This window comes from Crotalus tigris, unplaced genomic scaffold (genome assembly GCF_016545835.1).
Source record: "Crotalus tigris isolate CLP2741 ecotype Arizona unplaced genomic scaffold, ASM1654583v1 scf7180000019935.411523, whole genome shotgun sequence".
In the NCBI taxonomy this organism is placed as follows: domain Eukaryota; kingdom Metazoa; phylum Chordata; class Lepidosauria; order Squamata; family Viperidae; genus Crotalus; species Crotalus tigris.
Genome location: NW_024097779.1, coordinates 79,210 through 93,873, shown reverse-complemented (window position 1 = coordinate 93,873; position 14,664 = coordinate 79,210). Strand labels below are relative to the sequence as shown.

General features: G+C 39.9%; 1 protein-coding gene across 6 annotated transcripts in view; it reads left to right on the top strand.

Moving 5' to 3' along the window:
• AP2A1 (adaptor related protein complex 2 subunit alpha 1) overlaps window positions 1-14,664 on the top strand; it is a 35,478-nt gene that overhangs the window by 9,644 nt on the left and 11,170 nt on the right. For all 6 annotated transcript variants that reach the window (XM_039364917.1, XM_039364919.1, XM_039364920.1 and 3 more), the window contains exons 3-13: window positions 1,808-1,950; window positions 3,136-3,329; window positions 3,881-4,010; window positions 4,663-4,764; window positions 7,912-8,020; window positions 8,624-8,774; window positions 9,573-9,741; window positions 12,291-12,428; window positions 12,598-12,780; window positions 13,368-13,465; window positions 13,823-14,054. In XM_039364917.1, the coding sequence (XP_039220851.1) occupies window positions 1,808-1,950; window positions 3,136-3,329; window positions 3,881-4,010; window positions 4,663-4,764; window positions 7,912-8,020; window positions 8,624-8,774; window positions 9,573-9,741; window positions 12,291-12,428; window positions 12,598-12,780; window positions 13,368-13,465; window positions 13,823-14,054 (1,649 nt within the window). The remainder of the gene's footprint in view (window positions 1-1,807; window positions 1,951-3,135; window positions 3,330-3,880; window positions 4,011-4,662; window positions 4,765-7,911; window positions 8,021-8,623; window positions 8,775-9,572; window positions 9,742-12,290; window positions 12,429-12,597; window positions 12,781-13,367; window positions 13,466-13,822; window positions 14,055-14,664) is intronic.

Sequence of the window (14,664 nt, the reverse complement as noted above, 5' to 3'; positions counted from 1 at the left end):
GCTTTAATTATGTTCAATTTGTAACAATGAAAATACATCCTGCATATCAGATATTTACATTACGATTCATAACAGTAGCAAAATTATAGTTATGACGTAGCAACGAAAATAATTTTATGGTTGGGGGTCACCACAACATGAGGAACTGTATTAAAGAGTCGCAGCGTTAGGAAGGTTGAGAACCACTGCCTTAGACAAAATCTTGCCAAGCTAAAACATTGTTAAATGCCAAGAAGAAAATAGGGGGATCCTCCGTTGTTTCCTATGTAGCATCGATTCAAGTCTAATATTTCCCTTTACTCTCTCCTCTGTTAATTCAGTGGCAGATTTTACCACAGTCACAGTCACATATACATTTATATTTTACCCTCTCTCCAAGGTTATAATATAATCTCATCCCTTCCAAATCATCAAACACATAAATTATGTTCATTTTTTCTTTTTTCAGCAAAAACTCTATGAGCGGTTTCCAGTCACTAATAAATGTAGTAATTATCCATTCTCTTATCAGACAAGTTACTTCTGCCATCAGTGCTAATTCTGTCATCTTCACCAGCCATTCCTCCATTGTGGGTATAATTCACTTGTGTGTCTTTAAATTCAAAAATCTCTGCCTTTTTTACAAGTCCAAAAGGCAGGATAAATTGACCTTTCATATTTTCCATATTTCCAACATAGGTTTGAAGAACTTTCATACATTCTGGATAATTTTTATGGATTGGTGAACTAATGGGACATCATAAAAATTACCTTTTAAATTATAACATAATATAAATCTCAATCCTTTCAGTCACATATTTTCCTATTGTTTCATCAGTATATTATGTCCAAAGTTCTTAACCCATTTGCATCTAAATCATTTCCAAGAAAGAATACCTGGTTGTGATTTCTCTTGGTTGCCTTTGATCCCCAATGCTTGCACTTTCAAATGTTTTGAATGCCAACCTTTCCTTTACGCTCATAAAAACATTTAAGACAACTGTCAAAATTGCAGGAAAAAACACTACTGTTAGACAATCATAATGGAACAAAAGAATGATTTCTTGCCCCAAAGTTCAAGTTATACTACATTCATTTTTTTTTACTGTAAATCTTTCAATTATTGTTGGGGGTATGAGTTCACCAATCCATAAAAATTAAGGATCCAGTTGCTGCCCAAAATCGATCTGTAGATTGCATCAGAAATGTGTTTTATAATATTCCTGCAAATAGTTGTATTTTCTCATTGATGTGTACCCATATGAATGCATTCTAGTCTATAGATAGAAGCAAGCCCATTTTTTTTTTCATCAGAATGTAAGTGAATGGAGAAAAGGAGAACTCTGTGCTCTTCTCTACTTCATTGATCAGAGTAGCTAAGAATTGACAGGAAGTCAAGGCCTTTGCTGTTTCCCCAATATGATTTCTATAGTAAACAGAACTTCTAAACCCATTGGCAGCTTCATTTATGCCGTATCTGATGAACTAGAACTTTTCAGTCTTGGCATCCCAACCTAAAGGCAGAGAATCAGAATAAAATATTATGTGGCTTATACTAGCTTCCTCCAGATTGGGTCTCTAGAAGAGTAATAGAGAAAAGTAATCTATCAGGAATTTTGGCCACATAAAAAGGAAAACAAGATATTTCCTGTGAACTTGACTCCTGTTGAAAAAATGGCTTTCTGAGTGCTTGTAACAGAAGGTCAAGGTACTATTGTAGCTGTCCTTTCCCCCTCCCTGGTAGCTGCCTTGCAGATGCCTCTCTCCTTTCAGCAGGGCAAGTGATCTTCTCCTGCCCCACTTCCCACCTGTCACTCTCCCTTCTCAGGAGATAAAGCCTTGGATGGTTACAGCAAGAAGAAATATGTCTGCAAGCTGCTTTTCATCTTCCTGTTGGGCCATGACATCGACTTTGGGCACATGGAGGCAGTCAACTTGCTCAGCTCCAACAAATATACAGAAAAACAGATTGTGAGTAAGCCCAATGGTAATGGGATCTTTAAAAACAATCCTGAATTTTACTCACTCATTATTTTGATTTTCCACATGAAAAGTAAATGACACTTGATAGATTTCAGTGGAGGGAAAAAGCTATTAACAAATGTGTAAATTTATCTGGAAGATTCTGATTCTGAATTATATATTATATATAAATTATCCTATTCATCCCCCAATATTGTTATGCTGAGGTTTATTTAATCCCTCCAACAAACCTTTCAGGTTGAAGCAGAGAGGATAATTGACACACAAATCAGTCTGGGTTCTACTAAATCTAGTCTGACCTTCTAACTATACACCATACTAGCTCCAGGAATGCACAGTCAAATGGTGGGCTCATTGCAATATGCTCTGCCTAAAATTTAAGTAAACAAAACATAGCTGCTGCATATACATTTGCCTAAATAAGAAACCATATTGTGATTTCATGTGATGGCTTAGTTTACACGTATTATGGCAAAGCCTTTATTTCTGCAAGTTACTGAATGCAAAAAATCAAGTTACAGCACTCAGATGCACAACTCCTTCTAGCCTCATTTTCATAATCTTATGGATTATTCCCACCTTGATTGTTACTTTATGTGAAGTCAGCCTCAGAGGATAGTTGAGTATTCCATTTCCCCCTTTTTCCTACTAGTGTAACAAGATACATTTTTTGTCTTTGAATTAGGAGCCATTCTGATAAGTAGATGAGAAGTATTATTATTCTCTAATAAAGCTGTAGATGAGCTTGTTGAAAGTTGAAAAAAGGAAAAAATACTCCACATGCTTAGTCGGGCAGCTAATGAAAGTGCCAGAGGAAGGGCCTCTACAAACTTGTGTTCCATGGAGTAAATCAACATTAATTGACTAGCACGCTCTTATACTTTGGGGCATCTAGCCACCCTTACAACCCTTGTCTGCTAAAGAACAAAGTGATCCTTGGCATTCTGTTTGCCTCATTGAAGCAGGATTGCGGGAAATGTAATTGTTCCTAACTACAACTCCCAGCATTCCTGATCACAGCTATACTGGCTAGGCCTGCTGAAACTTGTAGTGCAGCAAGATTTGGAGGACCATTGATTTTCTACTCCTATAATAAAGATACGCCCCTGGTTGTCCTACAGTGCTTAATTTATCTTTTTGTTCTTTCTGTTCCTCTTGTATCTACTCCTCTAGGGCTACCTGTTCATTTCAGTGCTGGTAAACTCCAACAGTGAGCTGATCCGTCTCATCAACAATGCTATCAAGAATGACTTGGCAAGTCGCAATCCCACCTTCATGTGCCTGGCCCTACATTGCATCGCTAATGTTGGCAGCCGTGAGATGGCAGAGGCCTTTGCTTCCGAGATTCCCCGAATATTGGTGGCTGGGTAAGATAGAATCAGTATAGGAAGGACTTACGGAGTAAGAGGTATAGTTTTCATTATGGTATTTAGGCATATTAGAGGCTGATTTATTATGTTATCCACTACCATGGCATTATTTACACTATTCTGATCCCATCCCAGATCCTCCAGTTTCATTGAAGCTAAAATCCCCAGAAAGGAATAGCGAAAACTTCAACAACTGTAGTCTGGATATACCCAAAAGGCCTGGGTCTGGGCAGATTTTAGCAATGTTCTGTAATATCTGGAGATAGTACAACACCAAGGGACTCTCAATTGAAACTTTTGGGAATTGTGGTTCAGTAATATCTGAAAGGTCTCAATTGCTCATACTTCAAATTGAGGAAGATTACAAGAGATTCTCCAATTACAAGAGATTCTCAAGCAACAAGTATTTTCTCTATTATCAGCTGCCTGATCCTTTTATCTGGTAATGTCAAAGATTGGACCTAAAACCTCCCATTAGCAAAACATTATCATTGCTCTGATAAAATACCAAGTATCTGACCCTTTTGTTTGTCCATATTATACTTCAGTGATACCATGGACAGTGTAAAGCAGAGTGCTGCCCTCTGCCTCTTGCGCCTCTACAAGACTTCACCTGATTTGGTGCCCATGGGAGAGTGGACCTCACGTGTGGTGCATCTTTTGAATGACCAGCACATGGTATGTTGTCTCTTTCGAGTTCCCTTCTTTGTACCCTTGTAATTTGCATATGGTATAACCTCCCAATTTATTATCATGTAGTAGAGTCCCTTCAATATTAAATTCTTACTCCCTTAAATTCAGGAACCAAGCTATTAAAAGAGGTATACCCATACCATATATGTGAAAATTTCATTAATGTTAAATCTTCCTAATTTTGTGACTTATTGTATTCCAAATATCAAGTTTATTTAGTTAATATATAGTTTGACATACATTATGGTTACAGAAAATGATTTAATTTAATAAGATTAAATTAATAAGAACACAGGTTATAATAGTCAGACTTTTATATTGATCTTCTTCCATCTTGATGCCTTTCAGATGTTTTGGTCTTCAGCAATCATCATTCCCATCCTAGCTGCTGTCCTCACATAATGGTCACAATTGGGCCTGGCTCACTTAGCAATAGGTCACTAAGCAAAAATCTTGTCATTCCACTGTAGTTATTTCTTTCGCAGTAGTTAAGCAATTCACCTGTGATCATTAAGCAAGACATTACATGACCACAGTTTGTGATTTACTGCTAGTTTCTTCATTGGTCGCTTGTTATAGCTCCTTTAGAAGTGGTCTCAGTTTTCCATCTTTCTCCCTACACTTCCTCACAATATAGGGTGTGGTCACAGCTGCTGTCAGCCTCATTGCTTGTCTCTGCAAAAAAAATCCTGATGACTTCAAGACATGTGTCTCTCTAGCAGTATCCAGGCTCAGCAGGGTGAGTGAAGAAAGGAGAGCCAAGAATCCATTTCTTTGCTAAGTATTATTGCACTGCCATGTTTTGTTTCAGCATTATTTTAACATTTGTGATAGACCAAAGGTGCTTTTCCAAAAGACAACTGGACTTTCTTGTTTTTTTCCTTGAAAACATTTTTCTTCTCATCCAAGAAGCTTCTTCATTTCTAACTCAATGGTGGGGAATGGAGAGATTTATATTTTTTGCAGTCATCTGGTCATTAGCACTTTAAGGGTCAGTTGTTAGCTCTCTTGAGAGTGGTTAAGGCCACTTGGGGATTTATCTATATCCTCAGAGGCACCTGATTCAGAATGCAAATGAGTGTGGGTCTTCTTGGGACTACTGAAAGGACTGGAAACACAAGATAAGTGGTGTCGTATTCCTTCCCCTCTTTTGAGAAAGGGCTGTTCAATTTTAACATAGATGGCCTCTTTGACATCTCTTTCAAACCAGTGGTCCTCTCTGTCCAGAATGAGAACTTTGCTGTCTTCAGCAGAGTGGCCTTTGTCTTTCAGATGTAGATGGACTGTCAAATCCTATTCTGATGGGCTTGTTCTCCTGTGTTGTGCCATATATTTGTGAAGTGGTTGTTTTGTTTCTCCAATGTTCTGCATTGCACTGCATATAACATGTTGTTCAGTTTGTGTCTGGGTGTTTTATACTTGGGGTGGACAAGCTTCTTCCTTAATGTATTCTTGGTTTAAAGTGCACATGTATGTTATATTAGTTCAAAATCTTTCTGAACTTTTCAGATATTCCTGTAACATATGGAATGACAACATTGCTCCGTTTGATGTTCTCTTCTTTGTCTGTTATAGAGGAGTTCCTGCGGATCTTTTATTTATTTATTTATGAGACTTATATTCCGCTTTAAGTGGAAGCACTCTCCAAGCGGTGTACACCAGTAAGCAATGTATATATATATATATATTTACATTGCCCCCAACAATCTGTGTCCTCATTTTACCTACCCCGGAAGGATGGAAGGCTGAGTCAACCTTGAGCCGGTGAGATTTGAACCGCTGACCTGCTGAACACAGTCAGCTAAAGTGGCCTGCAGTACTGCACTCTAACTGCTGCGCCACCTCGGCTTTAAAGGTAGCTTTAATGAAGATCCAGTTGGGATAGCCACAAGTTCTGAAGGTTTCCTTGATGTATTTTTGTTTTTTTTTCTTTTCCCTCTTTGCTGGTAGGCAAACTGTCAGCCCGATGGTGTAGGGTTCTGCTCACTCCCAGTTTGTACTTCAGTGGGTGGTGAGAATCAAAATGTAGATATTGATCTCTCTGTGTGTGTTTTCTGTAAACTTCAGAGTTAAGCCTTCTGTCTTCCTTAATATGTATTGCACAGTCCAGGAAGGCCAGACTATTTTTCTTAACATTTTTCTATGTGAACTTAATGTTCCTGTCCACAGTGTTGATGTATTTGGTGAAGGCTTCCACTTTTTATGTTTTAATCTTAACCAGGTATCATCCACATATCTATACCGGTGAGTGGGTAGAATTCGTATAAAGGAGTTTAGGGCTTTTGTTTCTACTTCTTTCATGTGGAGTTTGGCCACAATGTGGGACCCCATGATACTCTGATTCAGGTGTCATACAGATAAACCCCCAAGTGGCCTCAACAATTCTCAGAGAGCAAACCGACCCACAGAGTGTCAGCGACAAGATGGCTGCAAAAAAATATAAATCCTTCCATTTTCCACCGTTAGAACTGAAGAAGCTTCTTACTGAAGAAGCTTCTTGGATGAGAAGCAAAATATTTTCAAGAAAAAAACCCAAGAAAGTCCAGTTGCCTTTTAGAAAAGCACCTTTGGGACAACCATGATCTGGATGATTAAGAATCTCCAAAGACATTTGTGATAGAATTTATGTTTCTTGGAAAACCATAATGAGCCTGGAATCCATTTTGACTAATTAACAGTAACGGTAACTATTTGGTTATAGATCAACAGGAGAATGCAGAAATTGCAGTTAATTAAAATAAAATACAAAATAAGGGAAATAAAATATTACATAAATATTCTAGAATGTCTAAAATATTATGGGGGCTTAGAAGCAAGTCTATAGCATCAGATGGAGACTACTGAGTAGTACTTGACTGAAGACAGAGAGATGAAGTCAGATTGATATAATAATAGCATTTTAAGATAAAGCAAATCAGAATGACCAGGTTATTTAATAAAAAGTGGAAACAACAACACCTGGCATGCTCCTGTGTGAATAATTAAGGTGTCTGTGCATTAAGCTGCAACATCTTAATTCTACAAAGAAAATACAGTGACTGTTCTTTTTTCCCCTTGTGCGTTCTATTATTCGTTGGGTGTGGATTGTCTGATACAGAGGTTGAGCTTAGATACCCAAAAGAAGGCAATGAGGATTGCAGACTAACTTGGGTGGATGACAGAGAGGACAGCATCTTAGTCATGGCTGTGATGAATGGCTTTATCCTCCCGTCACTGGATGGTGGAGGGACAAAAGGAGGAGGTCTTTGATATGGAGTCTTAATCATTTCCCTTGTTCAGAGCTATGAGCTTGCCTGCTTTGGAACAAATATCGACCTGAGAGCAGAGCAGCAGGTTGAGAACATGGACAGTTGCCTGTAGGATGTGGAGGAGGATTTCTTGGAGTTTCTCCCATAAGCTTTCCCCGTTAATGGCAGCTTCTCTTCCTGGCTGATAGCTTCCTCTATTCCCTCCTGCTCCTTTATTATTCACATGCTGCAGTATATGCAGTATTTATTCAGACAAAATACAATATAATGATAGAGCAACAGTGCATATGGATAGATAAGAGTTTTGTGTTCTCCATCTTCTTTCTACCAAAGCTAAGCACACAGTTCTTTGTTCTTTTGCTGAACGACACAACTGTCTTCTTTTTTTTTTTTTTACCATAATAGTAGCTTGGGAAGTTGGGGGCTTGAATTGGGAGTAGTGGTATAAGGGCCATTTATCGTCCTACAGTTTGCCCCTGAGTCTTGTGATATAGCTAATTTTACTCAGGGAGTTGCGAACCACAAATTTTTGTGATAATGGCGTAGTGATCATTGGGGAATATGATTGTTTTGATAGACCAGATGTGGAGATTCTGACCGGCTCTCTGGGCTGCCCTGCTTGTATCCTCTCCTTTCAGATTGTCTCTTCAGCTTCCACAGACCTCCAGGACTACACCTATTACTTTGTGCCAGCCCCCTGGCTCTCAGTCAAGCTTCTGCGGCTGCTGCAGTGTTACCCTCCCCCAGGTAACAAAGGCTCAATGAAGTCAAAGGTAGCACTGGAATATGCCGGCTTCCTGGTGTAGAATATTTGCCTGAACGTCTTGCTGATTTCCTTAGTAAAAGGCACAGAAGCAACACATCCTTTTATTATTAATCTGTTTTACCTCGTTTTACCTCTTCATCACAACACCAATTTTTATTTATAATTCAGGATAATTGACTGCTTTGAATGCATTTTGGCAAATAGGATATGAATTTAATAAATAAAGTTTTTAAGTCTCTTTTCTAGGCCTGTTTAAGGACCTCCCTTTTTCCTGCTCTATTAATGAGCCTGCACAAACATTGTGCTCATGCCTTTCCTATTCTCCTCTCCCTTGGCATTTGATGAAGGAAGAGATCCTGATAATATCTATTATTTTTATAGTATTCCAAAAACACTGAGCTTTGGTTGCATTTCCTTATGGAGACTTTCAGAACAACAGAGAACGGATGGCCATATCGCTCCTCAGGGGGTGGCTGGAGAGATACGATGAATGACTTATAGGGACTAGGATTCCTATTTATTAAGCTAACTGGCATCCCTCCAAAGTTGTTACTCTTAGACTTCATACTTTGTTTTCTCTGCAGAAGATGCAGCAGTGAAAGGACGTCTGGTTGAATGCTTGGAGACTATCCTCAACAAGGCTCAGGAACCCCCCAAGTCCAAGAAAGTCCAGCACTCCAATGCCAAGAATGCTATCCTCTTTGAAGCTATCAGTCTCATCATCCACTATGACAGGCAAGCATCTAAGTTGGTTTGGGGTACTAAACATCTATTAGATTGGAGCTGGGGAATGCATTCTCTTTCAAGGGCATCCACATTGGCAATGCCATTCTCTTTTGGAGGTGTGCTGTCCTCTATGTACCTCCAGAGCTGCATTCATATCCTGTTCTCCATAACACTCTGCTTCTCCTCAAAAATGCTCACTTTGTTGCACAACTAACTTTTTGAATAGCTCCATTGATACTGTTGATACATTGGAAACCTTTTGAAAGCTAAGTTGCAATTGGATAGTGGGGCGACGATACTTGTCTTTGCAACATTTGAGGAGGGGAGAATTAGCCAAAAGAATCCTCCTAAATGCTCCTCAGCTCAGAAGATCTTTTTTATAAAAGCAATTTGGTTTCAACTGATCATTACAAAGAAGCAGATTAAAAATTCTGACCAATTTGATCAAATTTTCCAATTTGTGGAGACGGAACAAGATTTGGCTTAGACATCAGTAGGCTAAACAGAAACAATATAATCTCTCTTTAGCCCACAGACCCAAAATTCTTCAGTATTGCTTTGATTGATCCAAACCTCTGGGGAAAAATATTGTGTGACTTTCAGGAGTTTCTAATAAATCCCAGCAGAGCCAGAGAAACAAATAGAACCATGAAAACCGAATAAAAAGAAGAAAGAGTGGTTTTATAGAATGAGATGGGTTGCTGGCACACTAGAAAAGTTGAGAGACTCCATAGTCAGGCTGAGCTACATACAGAATACTCCCTGCTGCACCTACTCTGGAATTAATCCTGACTTCTTCTTCTGCAGTGAACCTAACCTGCTGGTGCGTGCATGCAATCAACTAGGCCAGTTCCTGCAGCATCGAGAGACCAACCTTAGATACCTAGCACTGGAAAGCATGTGTACCTTAGCCAGCTCTGAATTCTCACATGAAGCTGTCAAGACCCACATTGAAACAGTTATCAATGCTCTAAAGGTCAGATTCTGAAATTGCATATGCAGAGCAAAATGAGAAAAGCAACTTTCATGGGGAGTGAAGTCATAAGACTGAGCGAGAGTGACTTCCCCAAATTTCTCAGTTCTGTTTACAGATAGTGAGGGAGAATGCAAGCTCAGTCACACAGCCATTTCCCAAACAAAGTTCCTTAGTAACTTCTCTGCTATTAAATGTAATTTCTATTAACAATGAATGAAACATTTATACTATGCGTCACAATCTTAGCACCTCATCCTGGATTGATGGTAGGCAAGATTAAAAGAGATTGCCACTCCAGCCTTAAATTACAAAAAAGAACAAACTATGAATCCTGAGTTGCATAAGGCATCCCAGCCTCCAACTTGTGGGTCCAAGATTGTACCACTAAAATTCAGTGGCAGAATTTTCAGTCATTCAATTTTTAGCTTTTTTCTCAGCAAATAATAGGTGAAAATACATCTGTTCTTTAATACTGCTTGTAGCCATCTCAGCACTACCTACAAGAATGGGCTAAAATTCTCATGCACTCCAGTGATTTTGTGTATGTGTATGTACGTACATATGTATGTATGTATGTATGTGTGTGTGTGCGTGTGTGTGTGTGTGTATACACACACACCTACATCTACATATTGCTGCTGTAATCTACAGGGATTCCTAGATGTTAACACATAATTCAAATATAACAAAAATTAAAATGTCCACAAGTGCTAAACTAAAACAAATTACACATTACTTCTTGTTAACTGGAGATAATGTTCTCTCTCTCAGGGCTTTTCAACTTTTTCACCGATTGTATTATTTTTAGAATATGGCAATATTCAAGTACCACCAGTCGCCTAGCATGGTGTCAAAAACTTGATGACCAAAAAAAAAAAAAAAATCCCGGAAAAAAGTGATAAAGTACAGGTAGTCCTCAATGCCCTTTATATCCTCTCTTCTCTCACCCCATTTAATATCTTCTCTCACCCCCTTTAATATCATCTCTTCTCCCACCCCCTTTAATATCATCTCTTCTCTCATCCCCTTTAATATCCTCTCTTCTCTCACTTCCTTTAATATCCTCTCTTCTCTCACCCCCTTTAATATCCTCTCTTCTCTCACCCCCCTTTATATCCTCTCTTCTCTCCCCCTCAGCAGGACCCAGGCCACTCCAAATCAGCTGGAGCTGTGCGCGCTGATCCTGCTGATCCTGGGCTCTCCGCAGGACCCAGGCAGGCAATGCCTCTCGCAGCTCCAGCTGAATTTGCCTGAAGACTGTGTGAGGCTGCCTGCCACCCCAATCAGCTGGAGCTGCGCGCACTGATCCTGGGCTCTCCGCAGGATTCATGCAGGCAATGTCTCGTGCAGCTCCAGCTGAATCTGCCTGAAGACTACATGAGGCTGCCTGCCACCCCCAATCAGCTGGAGCTGCCCATGCCGATCCTAGGCTCTCAGCAGGACCCAGGCAATGCGTCATGCAGCTCCAGCTGAAACTCCACCCGAAGACTGTGAGGCTGCCTGCCACTCTCAAGGCCACTGCCAATCAGCTGGAGCTGTGCTCTTTGATCCTAGGCTCTCAGTAGGACCCAGGCAACATGCAGTTCCAGCTGACTTTCTCACAAGCCTGTGTGGCACTGCTGCCGCTTCACCTCATCCACTATTACACTTTTTTTTACAGTGCTGTTCAACCCATTGTATGTGTAACACCTGCCAGGTGCCAACTTATCACCTGTGGTACACGTACCACTGGTTGAAAATCCCTGTCTAGTTAATCCCCAAATGACTTCAAAGAACTCAGTTTTAATCAACTTTGGCAAGATTACCAAGCTGCTCTAGCTTCTAAAGTAAGACTGTCTCATTGCTCCAGAGACATTAGTTTAAAAAAGTGTCTTCAGGACACAGCCCCCTTTCATCTCATAGGAGAACTACCAGTAGCTTTTTCTGGGAAGAATGCATCAGAAGTGTTGGTTTCAATAAGAGAAGCAGTCCTGCAAGTATCTGGCTGCCAAGACATGTAGTGCTTTATTGATTATAAACGGTCCTTTGATTTCACCTAGAAACATAACTGGAAATCAGCTTGCACAAGTAATAGAAGAAACAGAATCTTAACAGAAAGTTAAGTCTATAGCGAGCGCTGCTAGTTGAATCCTATAACTAACTACTACTTGAGTCTTTCTGACTAAAAATTCTTTCTTACTGAAAATTCTGTTTCATATACAGAATTTACGGTATCTAGATTTTAGGAACCATATTGCTGCATTGCCATAACCTCTGTTTCTTTTGTTGTCCTTTGGAAATTGTTATTAGTTTAATGATCAGAGAGTAATGGACTACAAAACTGAGATAAAGGGAGAAAATAAAGAGAAAATCCTATTGAAAGGGCTGGTCCATCTTTTAAATATGACATACTTTTAATTCTTTCTTGTATATCTAATCTTTTGCATTGATCTCATTAATGCATTTTGCGACTTGTATCTGCTTGAGTTAAATTGGAGGCGTAATTGGCACTTAATTAATGCTGGAGGTAAAAGGTCTTGTCTCTATTTAACCTCCATCTCCTTTCACAGACGGAACGGGATGTGAGCGTGCGCCAGCGAGCTGCCGACCTTCTCTATGCGATGTGTGACCGTACAAATGCCAAGCAAATCGTCTCGGAGATGCTTAGCTATCTAGAAACAGCAGATTACTCAATTCGTGAAGAGATTGTGAGTAGGGGTTGCCAACTCATTGGGAAGAGGAACTGGAAGATGAACCTGGGTATTTTCATCTCATTAGATTGCAGAGAAACAAAATGCCTGCCTCAACATGAAAACTGATATGGAGAGGGCAGACCAGTTGGGAGTTGACAGCAACATTTTATTTTCCTTCTGTCAGGTACTGAAGGTGGCCATCTTAGCTGAGAAATACGCAGTAGACTATAGTTGGTATGTGGATACCATCCTCAATCTGATCCGCATTGCTGGCGACTATGTGAGTGAGGAGGTGTGGTACCGTGTCATCCAGATTGTCATTAACCGGGATGATGTGCAAGGTTATGCAGCCAAGACAGTCTTTGAGGTGGGTGATCTTGACTTGGAACATTGGCTATCCCTTCTTACCTCTCTAGAGTTCTGAGGAGAAGGCTTTCTTTTCCTTCCTTTCATGAGTATGTGAGTCTGGCTATAAAAACTAGATGGATTGTCCATTCTTATTTCATTGTTCAAACATATGTGGCTGTAGATAAGAAATAAATGTCTTCAGGGGACACTTAATGAGGATTGAGCATCTTCAGTGTCTACAAAATGCTAAATATTTATTGATGCTAGGGAATGAAATTAAGTGTTCTAAAGTAGATTAGGGCTGATTGTGAATATTATGAATTTGAAAGGTATAACTATTGAGCTTTATACACATATAGTTTTGCAGTATGTTTGATGCTGAATATATATGATTCTGGAATGTCAGAGTTTATCAGTCAGTCTAAAAGAGTCTGAAAAACTTGAAGTTGATCTCATGGGATTGGTTAGGGAAAGAGCTCAAAGAATATCCAACCTGCTCTTCTTTATAAAAGCAATGATGTCATAATAAACAAAAAGAGAAGTTTATTCTCAAGTTGCATCTATCGAACTGCCCACCATGCACTGTATTTGCTTTTATTTTTCTAGGCCCTCCAAGCTCCTGCTTGTCATGAGAACATGGTGAAAGTTGGAGGCTACATCCTTGGGGAATTTGGGAACCTCATTGCTGGGGATCCCCGTTCCAGGTAGATAATATGAGAGGAAATGGATTGACCTGGGATAGGGGGCAGGGTGGAGTGAGGTGAGATAAGAGTGGCTTCTATGGGGGGAGGGGAGAGAGCAGATGCTAGGATTGTATTGGGAATTCAGAATTCCCAACCAGCCTGACTAAATAGAATTCTAAAAGCTGCAGCCTCAGGACATCAAGAGGGCTACATCATTCTCTTGTTTTACTTATTATGGGGCACTTAAATTAAGGAGGATTGTCCCATTGTTCTTTGATGTTGTGAGGAAAGCTTATGAAAATGTTTCCTTCACATTTCCTCACCTGAAGATCTCAGGGGCTCTGACTCATGTTGTCTCTGTTCTCCTTTTTCCACCAGTCCTCTGGTTCAGTTCAACCTCCTCCACTCCAAATTCCACCTCTGCAGTGTTTCTACTCGGGCCCTACTTCTCTCTACCTACATCAAATTCATAAATCTCGTCCCTGAAACAAAGGGCACCATTCAGGAAGTGCTACGCTCAGACAGCCAGATCCGCAATGCTGATGTGGAACTGCAGCAACGTGCTGTTGAATACCTCAAGCTCAGTTCTATTGCCAGCACTGATGTCCTGGTGAGGGAAGAACTGAGAGAGGGGCACTGATAGCCCCATCTCTCAGGGAAATAGATTCTTATTTTTTTCCTTATAAATAGTTGCAGCCATGATCTGAAAAGATCCAGAGAGCATTGGAAAAGAGAAAATATGAAACTTCTCTTTTGGTGGAATGAAACAAAGTGTTGCATTTTTGTACTTGGTCCAAAGCCAGTTTTTACCCTTTTACCTGAAAGTGGAATGGGCTAGGGTGGAACTTCAACTGAATACTGGCCTTTGAGAGGTGTGTTACAGTGATGCCTCCAAAGGAAGTGGAACTAAAAGTTCTAGCCTATTTGTTTCCTTTAAGGAGCAGAGATGGGATTGAAATGCATTGCCTAGAACCAATATGTAACATCCCAGAAAAGCATAAATGCAACTATTTGCAATGTTTGGGGGTTTTAAAAGTGCAAAATCACACTGCTGGGGGGAAGGGGGATTGTCTAAAAGAGATATATGGGAAACCTCCTATGATTTTCAAGCCACTTACTCTGCATTAGAGAAGTTCCAGGCAGGTGACTAGTCCATTGCAGAACAAACATCATAGAGAAAGTGGATGGCTGCACAGGACCGATATAATAAAGCAGATAGT